This window comes from Mastomys coucha, unplaced genomic scaffold (genome assembly GCF_008632895.1).
Source record: "Mastomys coucha isolate ucsf_1 unplaced genomic scaffold, UCSF_Mcou_1 pScaffold21, whole genome shotgun sequence".
In the NCBI taxonomy this organism is placed as follows: domain Eukaryota; kingdom Metazoa; phylum Chordata; class Mammalia; order Rodentia; family Muridae; genus Mastomys; species Mastomys coucha.
In genome coordinates, this window is record NW_022196904.1 from 90,767,044 (window position 1) to 90,783,276 (window position 16,233).

General features: G+C 53.9%; 2 protein-coding genes across 7 annotated transcripts in view; one reads left to right on the plus strand and one right to left on the minus strand.

Annotated features, from left to right (window-relative positions):
* The first annotated feature begins 83 nt into the window (after positions 1-83).
* Phox2a (paired like homeobox 2A) lies at positions 84-4,464 on the plus strand. Its single transcript, XM_031387605.1, has 3 exons — positions 84-479; positions 2,511-2,698; positions 3,436-4,464. The coding sequence occupies exons 1-3, from the start codon at positions 263-265 to the stop codon at positions 3,874-3,876; spliced, it is 846 nt and encodes a 281-aa protein (XP_031243465.1). The 5' UTR covers positions 84-262; the 3' UTR covers positions 3,877-4,464.
* Positions 4,363-16,233, minus strand: part of Inppl1 (inositol polyphosphate phosphatase like 1) — a 14,781-nt gene continuing 2,910 nt past the window's right edge. For 3 of the 6 annotated variants that reach the window (XM_031387601.1, XM_031387600.1, XM_031387599.1), the window contains exons 3-29: positions 14,933-14,996; positions 14,694-14,844; positions 14,042-14,162; positions 13,655-13,795; positions 13,403-13,496; positions 13,204-13,293; positions 12,978-13,087; positions 12,731-12,906; positions 12,533-12,639; positions 12,135-12,237; positions 11,839-12,035; positions 11,233-11,350; positions 10,707-10,803; positions 10,285-10,423; positions 10,079-10,178; positions 9,880-9,968; positions 9,528-9,609; positions 9,330-9,419; positions 8,409-8,522; positions 8,220-8,308; positions 7,736-7,823; positions 7,488-7,643; positions 7,160-7,238; positions 6,931-7,071; positions 5,722-6,391; positions 5,339-5,472; positions 4,363-5,229 (exon numbers count right to left, since the gene is read on the minus strand). In XM_031387601.1, the coding sequence (XP_031243461.1) occupies positions 5,139-5,229; positions 5,339-5,472; positions 5,722-6,391; positions 6,931-7,071; positions 7,160-7,238; positions 7,488-7,643; positions 7,736-7,823; positions 8,220-8,308; positions 8,409-8,522; positions 9,330-9,419; positions 9,528-9,609; positions 9,880-9,968; positions 10,079-10,178; positions 10,285-10,423; positions 10,707-10,803; positions 11,233-11,350; positions 11,839-12,035; positions 12,135-12,237; positions 12,533-12,639; positions 12,731-12,906; positions 12,978-13,087; positions 13,204-13,293; positions 13,403-13,496; positions 13,655-13,795; positions 14,042-14,162; positions 14,694-14,844; positions 14,933-14,996 (3,631 nt within the window). In that variant the 3' untranslated portion in view covers positions 4,363-5,138. The remainder of the gene's footprint in view (positions 5,230-5,338; positions 5,473-5,721; positions 6,392-6,930; positions 7,072-7,159; positions 7,239-7,487; positions 7,644-7,735; positions 7,824-8,219; positions 8,309-8,408; positions 8,523-9,329; positions 9,420-9,527; positions 9,610-9,879; positions 9,969-10,078; positions 10,179-10,284; positions 10,424-10,706; positions 10,804-11,232; positions 11,351-11,838; positions 12,036-12,134; positions 12,238-12,532; positions 12,640-12,730; positions 12,907-12,977; positions 13,088-13,203; positions 13,294-13,402; positions 13,497-13,654; positions 13,796-14,041; positions 14,163-14,693; positions 14,845-14,932; positions 14,997-16,233) is intronic. The other 3 variants (XM_031387603.1, XM_031387602.1, XM_031387604.1) reach the window with 3 other exon arrangements.

The following is a 16,233-nucleotide window of genomic DNA, read 5'->3' on the forward strand; positions in this document are numbered from 1 at the left end:
GCCCCGCGGAGCTCGCCCCGCCTCGCCCCCTCCGCGGGGTCCTGCGCGTTAAAAGGCGCGCGGGCTGGCGGCACTGCACTTGCGTTGCACCGGGGCAGAGTGCGGGCCGCGACGGGGCGGGCGGACTCTCGGGCGTCCAGAGCGGGTCTCAGGTCCTCTGCGCCTGGAGCTCGAATCTCCATCCCGAACTCCACCCAGCCCGGGACCCCGACCCCAACCAGACCCGGCCCGGCCCGGCCCCCGCCCCCGCCCCCTCGGGCCGATGGACTACTCCTACCTCAATTCGTACGATTCGTGCGTGGCGGCCATGGAGGCGTCCGCCTACGGTGACTTCGGCGCCTGCAGCCAGCCTGGAGGCTTCCAATACAGTCCCCTGCGGCCTGCCTTCCCTGCCGCGGGGCCACCTTGCCCCGCGCTCGGCTCCTCCAACTGTGCGCTTGGCGCCCTACGCGACCACCAGCCCGCACCCTACTCGGCAGGTGAGCGCAGTCCCGTCCCAACCCTACCTCCAAACCCGATGGAACCCCAACTCCCTTTCCTACTCTGCAAGTGGTTGTGACTGAACCTACAAGCCACCCCTACCCATGCATCTGGCTAGACTCCTCCAATGTACTTTGAGACCCCCGGTAAGAGGAGTTTCTTCTTGTCAGGGATGAGCCGCACCCTCTTGTTCCTACGGTTCCTTTTTCTCAGTGCCAAACTCTGGTCCACTCTTGGGCCTCTCACTAGGCCTTCCCCTCCCCACCTACAAAGGTGACCACCAAACCTCTCCATCCCCTGAATCCTCAGAACGGGCTTCCAGCTGAGTCCAGTCAACTCTCATTCTTACCACCTGTGTCCTGGATGATGCCACCCTCAACAAAGATCCCTGCTGATGCTGAGCTGCCCAAATGGGACCCTTTCTAGAGCCTTAATATCTTCTTTCTAGCCTCATCTTGCCCTGTCTTAGACATGTCTGTCCTGCCTGGGCCCAAACCTTACTGCACCACCAACAAACAGTTCCCATAGCCACAGAAAAGGAGCCTCTATCATTTGGACCACTTTCATTTCCTCATTCCCCCCCACCCCCATCCCGGACTACAGCTCTACAAAACCCAGGAGCAGATCCTCCACCCTCGAGTCCTTTGATCCAAGCAAGTCCGGGTCCAAACCCTCAATGTCACTTGGCCTTTTAGGCATCCCTATGCCTTCTGTCAGTGTCCCAGCATGCCCCACCCGGCTTCATCCTTTCTTAGTTCTTGCCACCCCCTCTACCCCCCAGAAAGATCACAGGAACCGGAAAGGAGGACTGGGGTTTGTTGGTGTGGTAAATACCTTAATTTAGGAAATAATAACCATTAAGATGCGGCAGTAGACCAAAATGGGGTTGGGAAGACTGGTGGTGCTGGACCAGGCAGGGATGGGGATTCCATAACTGGGAACAGGAAGTAGGAAGATAGACCCTTGAGAAAAAGGTCTGTGAGACTGTGGGTGGGATAAGGTACGGAGAGATGGAAGCACCCTGAGAGGAATGGGTGCGCAGTGTTGGAAAACGAGATAAGAACCAGATGATGGGAATACTCCTTATGGAAGATGGGGACCAAAGGAGCCTGAAAAGAAATCATCGAGAGGGAAGGAAAGATGGAGTGCTGAAGAGAAGAATTTGGGAAGATGGGGCAAAGACAGTGATTGGGGGACCCCATGAAAAACATGGAGATTTAAACCAGACTTAGATACAAGGATTCAGAGATGGTGTCTGAGTGGGGTGTAGAAAGATGGTGAGGGAGGGGCTGGGATAGGCTTAGAGGAAGTGGGACATAGGTGACTGAGTGGGAGAAAGGGGACAAAGAAAATAGAAAAACTTGAGTAAGAAGGAATAAGAAGCGGTCTTCGATGGGCACAAAGAACAGTGGATCCAGAAGGGGAAACTTGAAGAGAGATTCGGATGGAGGAAGGGAAGCGGAAATACCTGGAGAAGAATACAGACCATGGATGAGAGGCAGGACTGAGGAAATAAAGCTTAGGAAAGAGAGAGATGGGCTGAGGAGAAAGGGAATCCCATCAGTATACAGAGTCTAAAGTAGACCTGCCTGGAGAAATCTCAATGGCACAGCCAAGGCCCAAGACTGAGTAGTGGAGAGACTCTGGTGCTGATGAGATCTAGCAGACATACCCTGCTCCTGTGATCAGAGAACAGGACCTACAGTTTCCCAGGAAAGGTGCCTGAGGAGAAATGCCACCGTGAGGGTAGGAGGCCGAGAGAGGCCAACGGAGTGGAAGGGGTTGAAAGAAGGTGGGGAAAATATGGACGGACCCTTAGTTGGAGCTTCTGGTTTGTTTCTGGGACCTCTTAAGCTCCTTGATGATTCAGCGTTAGGGACACTTGACAGGAAGCTATTGAGGACCAAATCGAGGGGAGGGAGGGGTTATGCGCGATTTTCTCTAGGGCGGGACACAGGGGTGTAGGGACTGAGATCAGCTTCTCACGCCCTCCACTTTCATTGCCCCTTCCCTCGCGCACGCACCCGCAGTTCCCTACAAGTTCTTCCCGGAGCCTTCTGGCCTGCATGAGAAGCGCAAGCAGCGGCGCATCCGCACAACGTTCACGAGTGCTCAGCTCAAGGAGTTGGAGCGCGTCTTCGCCGAGACCCACTACCCGGACATTTACACTCGTGAGGAACTGGCGCTCAAGATCGACCTCACAGAGGCTCGCGTGCAGGTGCGTGGATACACGTGCTATGCACGCGCTTGCTAGAGGAGGCTGCTGGAGTCTGCAAGCCAAGACAGTCCGGGTGTGGCTGAGCAGCCAAGGGAGGCAGCGGGGCTAGGACGTGGGCTCTTAGAAGACTGGAGCAAGGCAGCTTCAATTTGCCTTCCCCTCGCTAAGTCGGAGGTTTATGAATTTTTACCCTGAAGCTAGGAAGCAAGGCGGTGGGTTGACCAGGCCAATCAGTACTTCCAGATGATGTACCTGTGTCAAACTCCTGATTTAGGAAAGTTTAAATCTGAGGCGGCTGCAGGTCGGACGACAGAGACCTAGGTATTCAAATCCGGCTGGCCCGTTTTGACAGGGGGACCCTGTACAAAAGGTCCCCCTAGCGCCCCAAACCACTCCTCAGGGTCCTAGGATGCCCTAGCTTCCTAAATAGTAGAGCTAGAGTGATAAGACTGACTAGAGCCCCCTCCAAGAGACCAAAATGCAGAGAAGCCACAGGGTCTATGGGTGAACAGATTCCAAGTACAAAAACCCATGGGTCTGTTGGATGGGGCACCAAAGACGGGAAGAATGGACGTGGCGCCGAGTGGAGCGCTGGAGGGTAGAAATCTGTAGACCTCTGACTGGTAATGATCCGAGACCGGTCCTTTCTGGTCGGAGGGCTTACACGCGCCTATCCGCCTGAGGCTGAAGTGTCCCGCATGACCGTCCTCTGGGCTAACTGGCCCCTGTGCCCACAGGTCTGGTTCCAGAACCGCCGGGCCAAGTTCCGCAAACAGGAGCGAGCAGCCAGCGCCAAAGGCGCGGCGGGAGCGACGGGCGCCAAAAAGGGCGAGGCGCGTTGCTCGTCGGAGGACGACGACTCCAAGGAGTCCACATGCAGCCCCACGCCCGACAGCACCGCGTCGCTGCCGCCGCCGCCCCCTGCACCCAGCCTGGCCAGCCCGCGCCTGAGCCCCAGCCCTCTGCCCGCCGCTCTGGGCTCCGGGCCCGGGCCCCAGCCACTCAAGGGCGCGTTGTGGGCAGGAGTGGCGGGCGGTGGGGGTGGCGGCCCCGGCACGGGCGCAGCGGAGCTGCTTAAGGCCTGGCAGCCGGCGGAGCCCGGGCCCGGTCCTTTCTCTGGAGTTCTGTCCTCCTTTCACCGGAAGCCCGGACCCGCCCTGAAGACAAACCTCTTCTAGCCGCGGGCATCTGTAGGCAACCAGCCTGCCCCGAGAGAGACACCCCTACCCTACCGGACCTGACATTATCCCTCCCTATCCCGGCAGCCTGCCTGGAAACTCCCTGTCGTCCTCACTACCCAGCGTCTGATCCCTAGACCTGGCCCCCCTTCGTGGTAAAACAAGCCAGGGCCACTCTGGTCTGGAGTACTAATCACCCGGACCCCTCTCCAGGGCGGCCGGAAGCCCTTTCTTGCTAGGTTTTCTTAGGAACAGGGATCAAATTACACCTGTCCCTTACTCAGTGCCCAATCATAAAGGGTACTAAGAAGCCGAGCCAACAGCTCCTACGACTTTTCAGCCAGCTGGGCCACTCACTCCTTGAAATCAAGCAACCTGAAGAGTCCCACCGCCAATCCCACCCTAACGAGTCACCTCCCATCCCTAGCCAGTATGGCGCAGAGGTTAGACACTAGAGGGGAAGAGCCGTCGGGGAACGGAACAAAGTGGTTTTCCTTTTGCTTTATTTTTTTCTTTGAAAAAAAAAAAACGTGTAATTTATTAAGGTGATTTTGCTCAATCCAAATAAAACTTAATTTATTGAAGACATCAAGCCGGCAACCTTTCTGAGTGCCTAAGACGGGATAAACTGCAGCACTGTCCTCTGGTGCGGCGCCAACCCGAGAGGCTCACTCCCTCCAACAGCAGGCTGCCTTGCACTTCCTGGGCAAGGCGCTTCTTCGGACTAGAGGAACAGCCAGAACTAGGCAATTTGGCATTTTTAATGGCCGAGGTCCTGCCCCACCCCAATAAAATTAACGTGCCCTCCCTTCCCAAAACCCACACAGAAAATTTTAAATAAATCCAGCCCGGTCCTGGGCTCTTCCTTCATTTCCGGACGGATAGACATCCCCACAGTAGGAGTTTCGAGGAACTCTTCCCCTGTGGTTCAGGCCCGAGGGAGGGAGGTGGAAACATCTGTGGAAGTTAGGACCCAGATGTGCCCAACCCATCCCCGCGAACAACCCTGAGGCAAGGAGGTGTCGGCACCAGAGTAACCACTGTGCTGCACAATTACCACAGACGACTAAACCCCTGGACCCTGAGCCTAAAAGCTAGGTGGGGAGCATGGTGTTCTAACTAGGACGTCCCAAACAACTGGGCAGTAGGGAACTCTGATCCCCAATAGATAGAGACGTGCTGCCACACGGCTCAGAACTTTCAACCCCGCGTTGCACGTGCCCTTCCAGCTCTGCTTTTGCTGCTTGGCGGCATCTCTGCTATCATTTGCTGAGCTGCAGGGTGTCCAGAAGAAGGCGCTTGTGAGCAGGATCCTGCACCCCAGCTTCCTCTAGGTCTTCCTCAGTGATGTCACTGCAGGAATAAGAAAGGCTAAGAGATGGGCTAGGAGGTCCTAAAGGGCCCGAAACCCCACCCTTGAGACCACACACCCCGCCCTATCCACCTCCAGCCCCGCCCCCACCTGAGAAACTCCAGGTCGTCCCAGCCATTGTGCACCAGGCCCTCCTCATAGCGCTCCAAGCCGATGGCCCGCAGCCAGGCACCCATGCCCGCCTCTCCCAGCCCGCTGGCCCGCCCGCCCTGCGGGCACGGAGCCTAAGGGAATAGGGCATGTTAGCGGGGAGAACTAAGGGTGGCTCCTCACAGAAACACAAGCAAACAGCCACATTCTACCCATGCTCTGAGGGGAAATGAGGCAAGGGATGGAGCTGATTCATGTGTCCCCCAAAAGAATCATTAACCAGCTACAAGCAAAGGGGGCTGTAGACACCAGTGACTGCTGAGTGGAAGAATAAAGGAACACCTATCAGGTACACATAACCAGCTAGCTCCGGTCTAACACACCTCCTCTGCCAAGTCTTCTTGGATGCTCTCCCGGATGCGGGGTGGAGGGAAGCTGAGAGGCCGGCCATAGTCTGAGGGCCCTCGGGGAGGCTGCAATTCCAAGGGGTTGGGGAGGAGTGCTGATCGTCCAGGCCCAGGAGCATAATCTACCTCACTGAGTGTTTTGGCCATCTGCAGTACTGAGCAAGATCGGTCATCCCCACTTGCAACCTCTCCCAAAAAAGTACTGGCAGGTGAGGTGCCTGGCGGTAGTGGCGGCCTTGGATGGGCCTTGGGAGGTGGTGGGCCACGGGCCTCAACCCCACTTCGGCCCCTGACCACTGGCATTGACAAAGGATCCAGGTTAGGGGGCAGAAAGATGGCAGAGTCTGGCAGTGGTGGAGGTGGGAAGTCTGGAGGAGGCAGCGTGCCCCCAGAGTCCTCATCCGATGAGCTTCCCTCTCCCACACGAGGGGTCCGGTGGCGCCCAAGCTGAGGAGCAGGCACTGTGATGGCCACTTTGTTCTTGGTGGCAGGTGGGAGAGGGGCCCTGGCAAGTGAGGGTGGCTCCAGGGGCAGCAGCTGATGTGGGACCCCTTCAAGGACGTAGTAGGCAGGGTTATTGAAGCTGTTCTTGGGCGGAGGGGCTGCTACTCCTTCCTGCTCAGGTGTCCCCTCTGATCCCTTCAACCTGGATGGGGAACAGGAAAACCAAGGTAAAGGACCCAAGGTAAAGACAGTGGGTGTAGGAGAGGGAGCTGGGGAGAAGTGACAAGGGCCCTGCCCTGGTCCCACACTTGCACATGACCTTGAGTAAGTCACTTGCTCTCTTCCAGCCCTTGAGGGGAAGTGTTGAAGGTAAAACCCTACCTCCTTTCCCCACTTGCTCACATTCTCTGCTCTTTAATGATTTTTATAACGGAAACCTGACCTCAAATGGGTGAAGCAGTGATCGCAGCCTGAGAAGGGCGACTAGAGATCAGAAAGGTCTCCAGGAGAGAATCCTCTGTGGAGCCCTAACTCAGGCCCAGGTTCCCATTTGAAAGGCCCTCACAATTTAGCCCCTCCCAAGTGCGCCACCACTGCCCGGCTCTACATCCGTTTTTTTTAAAAGGCAGAGTTGAGAGAAAAGACTAATTGGGTTCCCTTTGACTTGGAGGTCAGAGCACTCAGCCCTGACAGCCAGGCAGAGTAATGGAAACTCAGGGGATAGCAAGTTTCTCCTTTCACCTGGGGTTCAAGGGCTCCTCCCTAGGAACTGCCCGAGGTGGGGCTGGGGGCCTGCCCGTTGGTGGTGGCTTTTCAGGCTCTTCAAACAACTTGGACAGAGGACAAGAAGCCTCGGTGGAAGCTGGCTTGCGGCTCCCAGATCTGCAAGGAGTTCAGAACAGAGAAAAGATGTGGGGCTGATCAGGGACTCCCAAGTGTCCCCTCCTGGGAGAACATAAGCCCAGCTCACCTGTGCTCCTGGCTGCCTCTCGACACTGAAGGAATCTTGCTTTTGGCTCCTGTGTCATCCTTATCAATGCTAATCCATTCTGGGGAAACACAGAGAAGGGAAACAGAGAGGACTTGGGGCCGTGAATCCCAGGAATCTTAATGGGCACTGGGAATGCCTCGTCCCTTCCCAGCTGTTCCTCAGGGTAGACCCAACTCAGTCAAGGCTGCAGAACTTCCCACTATCACAGGATTCCAACATGCTGCCACCCTGGGTCTGCTCCTCCTACACCTGCCCCAAACCACTACATCGCATGCCCCACCCACGCCCTGCCCAATGGAACCCCCACCATAGAGCCGCTCACGGGTGCCCAGGCGCTCCGTGGGCACCCGCACCTTCATGGAGCCACGGATGTTGCCTGTCTCCTCTCCACGGTGGGACAGGAAGGTCAGGAACTGCTGGGCCGTGCTGCCAATCATGGATTTGAGTGCAACCACACACTCCCCTAAGGAGGAGATGCAACAGAACAGCAAACTGTCAGACCTTTTTAGGGAGCTACCTGGTTTCTTGTCGCCCTGAGTACTTCTTGCTCCTCACCATAGGATTCGTAGCCATCCATGGACTTGACTGTGAGCAGGAGATGCTGATCCTGCAAGTACTCAATGTCAGCCAGAATTGGTTTGAGCTGAGGAACAGAACGGCCCAGTGAGGAACAATCCCCTAGATGTCCCATCTTGCCCTTCCCATAGCAATCCTGGCACCACTCACTCCTTGCCCTAAGGCTTGTCTTAAAGAATGTGTGTCCTTTCAAAGCATTTAACATCACTACAATTAAATTTCTGTGCGCTCAGTGGACATTTACCAAATACTAGACATTTACCAAAGGTTCTGGAAGCATTTATTAAACAAATGAATAAGCAACTAAAACTTGGCTCCATAGCTCCCAAAGATACAACTTTCTTTATCCTTGTGTGCAAAAGCATACACTTGGCATCCCCTCCAGCCTCACCCTCCTCCCAAGGAACCCCTTGCTCTTTGTAATCCCTTCATCTACAAGTGTGGGCCCAGGCTATAGCCTCACCGTGGGCAGCTGGCGGGAGGACCACTGCACCTTGAGGAAATTGATGTTGTCGCTGCTCTGAGCATCATTCTCGAAGCTCTTCTTGTACTCTGTGGTGAAGCGGGAGGACATGACTAGGGCTGACCACTCTGGGCAGCATTTGACATCCCACTCTCTCATGGCCCACAGCCAACAACAGCCCCCTCTGACCTTCCAAGCAGGTAGAATAGAACTCAATGAAGAACTTGGTGCGGCTGGCTGTCTTCACAATGGCCTCGATGCTCTCAAACTCAATGTAAGCCTGGTCTGAGGTCTTAGAGAGACCTAAGAATTGTGGGCAAAAGAGTCAGGATGCTGACACTTAGGACAGAAAAAATAAGAGGTCCTAGCAGATCTGGAAATAAGGCAAAGAGGAATCTCCCAATCCTAAACTAATAGCAAGGCCTACAAATCCATATAGAAAGACATGCAGAAAGACAGCTAAGGGCTGGAGAGATGGCTCAGTGGTTAAGAGCACTGACTGCTCTTTCAGAGGCCCTGAGTTCAAGTCCCAGAAACCACATGGTGGCTCAAAGCCATCTGTAAATGGAATCTGATGCCCTCTTCTGGTGCGTCTGAAGACGGCTACAGTGTACTCATATACATAATATAGATCTTAAAAAAATAGAAAACATGCCAAGCATGGAAGGTTCATGTCAGAGGACTAGGGGACCAGAGTGTCTCTAGGCTTGTCTGCCAACACCATGCCACATCTGCAGGCATTCTCAAGGCACATGTGTGACAGATACAAACACACCAGTATGTCGTTCCTCCATTGATGACTGAGGCACAAACAGCCTCACATATCAATAGGTTCAGAAACACTCCTGTGTTCATAAGAACACACACATACACCTAGGTGTGGTCAGTCAAACATATCACTCTACTAGGTCCCTGTCTATGCCCTCCCACACATCTTTTTTTTGAGACAGGATTTCCCTGTATAGCCCTGCCTGTCCTGGAACTCACTCTGTAGACCAGGCTGGCCTTGAACTCAGAAATCCACCTGCCTCTGCCTCCCAAGTGCTGGGATTAAAGGCGTGTGCCACCACTGCCCGGCCCTCCCACACATCTTTATATCAGAATAGGTACCTTTCTTGGAGATGAACTGGGAAGTAACTCCAACCTCAAATGTCCCAAACACAGGAGAATGGTCACTGGTAACAATGTCATCAGTGCAACCTATTTAGGGGGACAGAAATAAGAGGAGAACTATCTGTGCTTTCTGCTCCTACTTCCCAAAAAAAAGACCACCCATCGTCTCCCATCATCCTGTCACAAGGCGCTGACCATAGGAATTGCAGATGATGTGGGTTTCAGGATAGGATTTCCATAGAATCCGGTCACACCACGAAGGCACATTGGTCCGGACCTGTGGCAGAAATGGCAATGTGGTCAGCCCTGTCAGCTGGGGATCCTGACAGGGTCCCACCCAGAACTAACAAAATCCTACCCTTCCTCTGTTACTGGACCCAGCACCTGCCTCTTCCTTGGATTCCCAAAATATCCAACATCACCTTCAAAGGCTTTAGGGAAGCCATATAAGCTTGAGTAATAAATGCAGAAACCCAGATCCTTGATGTCCTACTGCTAACTTTCTGAAACCTGAGGGAGGTTCCCCCAGTCCGTATTTTTCACTCACCCCAGTTGGCTTCTGCTTGTGCCAAGCGTACGTGTCCCGGGAACCCCGCTCGTAGCGGTAGGTGGGTGGGAAAGATATCTCCTCCTCACCTAAAGAGAGCAGAAAGCATGTGAAGTCCAAAGACCAAAGACAGCTCCAAAGACCCAGGCATCCTCCACACCCCAGGACCATCAGGGAACACTGCCAGGCCCTCACTCACTAAATCGAAGGAAGACCTTATGCTTCTCCCGCTCCAGGTTGAGCTGGTCCACCCTAAGCAGGGGCTCAAACTCTCTCCTACTAATGTAGTTCAGGATCTCCTGGGGTGCAGATACAAACACCAGAGGCTTGCCTCTCGAGAAGGGCCATAGAAACCCCCTCTCCCAATGCCCTCCTTTATAGCCACCCAGCAGGCCCTGCTGGCACCTGGATATCCATGTCTAAACGGTAGTTAAGGTCCCCAAACCAGAAGAGATGAGTGAACCGCAAAGAGATGTCAAAGGCACTGAGCTGCCGATCACCCAACGAGAGGAGACGCAGAATGTCCAGATAATTCTGGTTCCGCCTACAGTGGAGGAGCCAGGGCAGATCTCCAGAGTCAGGAAAGAGAGGCAGCATAAAGGTAGTAAGGCTTTGGGGTCATGGATGGGGCAGGGATGAGGATCCCTCCCTACAAATGGAGGAAGCAGGTGGGGACAAGGCCATAGTCAGGCATAAGCAAGGAGTCCTGAGAGAAGGGGGTCTCTGGGGATAGGAATGTAGGAAGTCAAGCCCTGGGATATGGGGAAAGGAACGGGTCTCAGGAGAATGGAGGGTAAGTAAGGAGACACAAAAATGGTGCCTCTCACCGAGTCGTCTTCTCATTCCCTGAGGTGAGATGGCAATTCACGAAGCCAAATGAGGTGCCATTGAACATGAAGGAAACGCCCACAGCTCCCTTGTTCCCTGCCAGGGCAAAAGAGAGGAAGGCCAAAGAAGGGTCACCTAAAGAGGGATTCCAGTGGTCCTCTATCCTCCAAGCAGCACAGTCAGCAATCTCCTTCCTCCAGAACTCACACACATATAGAACACTATATACACAGAGAACATGCATGCACATTCACACACACTTATACACACGCTCTTCCTCCCTCCCTCTCCCTCCCTCCTCTCTCTCCCTCTCCCCCCTCTCTCTCACACACATACACACACACACACACACACTTCTTCCCTAGTGACCTTTCTTGGGGCTGGAAGAGATTTAGATTGAGAACATTCAAAGTTCAAAGTGCCCCGTTTATGAGAAAACTGAACCACAAAAAGCAGGGGACTATGGAGAGGAGACAGGGACAAAGAAGCACTTTTCACCCCCAGGGGCCCACCTGCCCTGCTCACCCAGGGTGTTGGCAATACCAGTCTTCACACTGGATGTACTGACGTGGCTGATGCGGTTCTCATGTTCTGGCTTGACCAGCACAGCCACCTTGATGTTCCACAGTGACTGCATAGCAATCTATGGAGAGAGTGTGGGGTCATCCTTGCCCCAGGCCAAGGTCCCTGCCTACATCCCCTATGCCTATCAACTACACTGTCTTGTCAGTCATGGGTTAGGAAGGCTTGCTATCCCTTTCCTGTGACATGAATAACTCATGAAATTCAAGCACAGTCTCCCAAAGGAGACATCAGGGCTTAGAGGAGAAGCCATGAGAACAATACATCCCAGAGCTAGTCATGAAGTCAAGCAGAAAACACAAGGTCTGTGACAATGAGGAACGGGGCAGGCTGGAGAAATAGCTTAGAGCTTAAAAGCACTGGCTGCTCTTCCAGAGGTCCTGAGTTCAATTCCTAGCAACCACATGATGGCTCACAACCATCTATAATGAGATCTGGTGCCCTCTTCTGGCCTTCAGGCATACATGCAGGTAGAACACTGTATACGTAATAAATAAATCTTAAAAAAAAAAGGGGGGGGAGGGAGACCAGGCAAGATAACCCCCTCACCGGACGGTAATCCAGATCTGTAAGCTCCTTGAGGCCCCCACGCAGCAGATCCAGCCACTCTTTGTCACCCACTGAGTTCTCCTGAGTCCCAAAGACATAGATATCGTGGGGTATAGTCACTGTGACCTCATCCAGAGCTTTCCCCAGTCCCTTTGATGTGAACCAAGATGTCACGTTTTTTGGTGGTGGTACACTTCCTGAAGGTGGAGGGGAGGCAGCAGGAATCAGAGGTGTGGGTCATGCCCCTGTCCCAGGGCTAGCCTCCTCTCCCACCATAACTCCAGCCTGGGCCTGACCCATGTTCCAGGTGCCTATGAAGACAGAGATCATGTCGGGCTCATCTTGCTTGGAATGCTTGTTCTTCATGAGCTGGAGAAGCTGGCAGAAGGCTTCTCGCTTCTAGTGGGAGTTGGGGGAGAAGAGGGCACACAGTAGTCAGTGAGGGACAGTAGGCACCCAGCAATCCCACTCTTCCACAGGGATCCCCTGCTTCATGGCAGGCATCATGAACAAAGGGTAGGGTCTTCCCTGAGGTTCCCCACTGCACACTCAGTATGAAAGCACTAATAAGTGCTGTCTACCCTCAACACACTCCCTGCCAAGAACAACAGGGCCTGCGCCTCATATTCCAGTAGGAAATATCCCAAGGATACTCCAGTAGCCCCCCAATACTCTGGCACAGGCAGCAACTCACCCGAGCACTAACAAAGATGAAGTCCTTACGCTGGGTCCGATCTTTCTCCTTTTCAAACACGACACCCAGCTTGTTCTGCACACGCTGGGATTTAATGAGCTGCCGGACTAGTGTAAGAAAAGAGGAGTCACCCCAACCTGTGCTACCAGACCGAGGGCCTTGCCCTGCCCGCTGCTCCCAACTCTGGCCCTAGCTCACTTCGGTCATGTGTGAAGGTTGTCCAGTCCTCCTGGGAGTCACGCTGTCTCCTTAGCAGTACCAGCCTCCCACCCTCAACATCCACGCTCAGCGTGAACTTCTGGGACTTCCCAATCTTGGTCAGGTCGCCCAGTGTCACATCCAGCTTCACCTGTAAGCCAGGAGTGCAAAGGCTGCTGACGAGACCTTAGACAGTCAGGGCCCTCTTCCCCTCCAGCCAGCCACCTTTTACCCTATGAGGCCCCACCTTCCATGTACCTCAAAGGCCTGCACGGGGATGGTCTTGGCCTTTCGTGTGGAGGGCTGCAATGGAGCCGGAGGTGCTGTGGAGCTCATGTCCTGCAGGGCCTTGAGGGCCTAGAGAGAGCAGGGAAAATGTGAGGTAAAGGGACCTGCTGAGGGACGTGACAGGGAGGGGCGCCTCGGATGCTGGGATAAGTCACTGCAGGGCATGTGAGGGCAGGTCCGTCCACCTTCTTCTGGATGCCTGACAGGAAGTCCTTTAGCACAGATAGCTTCAGCACGAGGCTCTCCAGCTCTTGCTCGCCAGTCTGTGGTAAGCTCTGCCAGGGAGAAATAAGGGTGGTAACACAGGGTTCCTAAGCAGAAGCCCCACACCACACACAGCTCCAAGGTATGTCCCATCTCCTGGAGACCTCCCTACAATCCCACCTGCTGCTGCAAAAGGCGGGTCACCATGGGCGAGCTCTGCTGGTCAAACACTTTCGACAGGATCTCCAGGCCTGACAGGACCTTATCCACCTCACTAGGGGAGACAGTGGGTTCGGTTGGCACGGAGTGTGGCACTGCCACCTTCAGCATATAGGAACAGGGTACAGTGGAGGAAGTCAGGACACAGTGGGTGGCTTACTGTCCAAGGTCTGATACCTGACCGTGGCCCACGAGCTGAGCCATCTCTAGTACCTGTGTAGCCTTCGGCACGAGGTGACAAGGGTTCGGGTGAGATGGGGCAAGTTGCTGGCTCCTCCTCGTACAGCCTCCAGGTCTAGCCCGTAGCTGCCCTTCAGATACTCATGTGACACAGTGCTGAGTCCATTAGGAGTGCTTCCAGGAGAGACGAAGTATCAGGGGAGGTCCTGCTGACTGTCAAAGCACTCTCCTCTACCCAGGACCCCAGTATATCAAGTACTAGCCGCAAGTAGAGTAGAAATATGCCAGGGTATCGCTCCCTGGGACTGACTGGGGATGGGGTCCCTAGGAGGGGTGAGCTTTGATGATCAGTCAGCTGGGGAAACAATTCTCAGAGAAGGAACTTCCTGTTCAGTATAGAGAAGGCTGGGAGGTTCTCACCTCTCAGCTGCTGGAGTTGTGGAAGTCTCCGGGGCTGTCAAGGGGCTGCTGGGCCCCACAGGGGCAGAAGTACTGGTAGAGCCAGAGCGCGGGGGTAGTGGGGGCTTCTCATCCTCCACATCTGTGGATAGGGAAGAGTGGGACAGCAGTTTGAACTCATTGTTATGTGACAGGGATACACATGCCACAGCCATCAGAGACTTCCCAGCAAGGAGGGTAGGGGTGGGCATCACAGTTAGGAGAGAATGGAACTTCAAGGCAGGTAGGCCTGGGAAGAGGGGATGGGAAGAAGAAACAAGGAGGCAAGGAACTGGCAAGGAAGGGATTTTCTTTCCCTCTTTGCATATGCATATATTATGCATGCATGTATGTATATGTGTTATGCACGTATGAATACATTAGCATTGGTGGATGTGCGTGTCTCTAGGCTCGAGACTGATAACTCGCTTCCTCCATCACACTTTTCCTTATTTATATATCGAGAGATTCTCTACTCAAGGCCAATACACCTACCCAGCTTTTAGGTGGGTTCTGAGGATCTGACCTCCAACTCTGGCCCTGGCATTTAAGGCAAGCAGGTGTTCTACCCACTGAGCCATCATCTTCCCAGCCCAAGGAAGGGATTTTCTTCATGCTGTAGGATGAGCAATACCTGAGGCATCTCGGTCATCTGGTGGGTCTGGCTCTCTCTCCCCCTCTACAGGCAGCAGCAGAGCACAAACAAGACCCTGGTTGGGCTGGGCGTAGAGGCCTATAAGCTCACCCAGGGTCTGGAAGCGGCGCACAGGAACACCCTGTGAGGTCTGAACCAACAAGGATGGGAGAGTCAGCCAGCAAGCCGCCAAGCCTGAGGCTAAACCAAAATTAGAGGTCACAGGTCTGAGCTCCTACCTGCACAGCCAGGAGATCCTCTCCGTCTGGCAGAATGCGGTATGTGTGCACGTGCTTTTGATACCTGGTGGCAAAGAGGGGACCAGTATCTGTCACCCCTAGGCCAGAGTCTGTCTACCAACTTTCTTCTTCCTACTTATTCCCACTACCAGGCTTAGCCACAGGCCCCTCATCTTGGATTTTCTAAAACCACTTGTCCAGGCTGCAGAGGGTTAATGATGGGGCCAGTCAACTTCCACCCTCTTAGTATTGCCAACAAGAACAGAAATAACCAGGCCCCCCTCCCAAGTCCCAGACTTAAAGAGACTCTACACCCACCACAGGGCCTCGGAAGCAACAGGCAGCTCTTTTGTGGCCTCTACAGCTGTCTAAACAGCCCCTCTGGGCTGTGGTACCAGTCTGGGCCCCCCGCCAGAGTAAAAGTCCTCAGAAGCCTGGTTAGCTCCTATTTGCATGCATGGGCAATGTGCTAACACACGCCTGAGACTCTGTCTATGTTTATGTTAGTGTCTCACTCCATTGGAGTTGGGTGTGTCAGGGGCATTTTTACAGAGGATTGTGGGGGGCTTTGCTTTCTCTCCTCAAGCATCAGGGAACTGGAATGACCCAAAGGGGATCCCTATGGGAGACTCAGCCTCTAGGAACCCCAAGCCAAGAGGGGTGCTGACAGATGGCAGCAGCAGCTGAGCAGGTGACAGCTGAGCCAGACACATACTAAGTGGGGGATGGAAGGCTCCCTTGGCCTCCACACCTCAAACAGGCACTGTGGTCTCTGTCTATGCTGGGCAGAAGTGGGTGTTGGCTTCAGAGAGGACCAAACACCACAAGGTCATTTTCTCCCTAAAGTTAGCCTTACCTTACTCAGGGTACATTACTTTGTGGTATCTGGATCTGTATTTATGACAACAAGAACATCCCAGTAACCAAACCTTGGCTGTGTTATGTATTCCACCTAGCTCATTTCATATTCACACTGTATAGCAGATACATTAATATTTCCATTCTCCAAATGAGAAAGCTGGGGTTCAGGAAGGAAAAGATATTTTGCCCAAGGTCACAGAAGAAATAAAAGGTAGGCCTGGCTGATATCTAATACTAGAGCAGAAGCCAGTTTGTCTGTCAGGGCAGGGGTGTGTCTTGAATGTTCTTTGTGTACATGTGATGTGTATATAACATGTGATGTGTATATAAGTAAGCATGTGTTTGGGAAACCTAAGAAACCACTCACTTCTGATCCCTTCTGCCAGGCTCCTGAGAGCTGAAACCTGCCTCTTTATAAACACTGACACACACACACACAC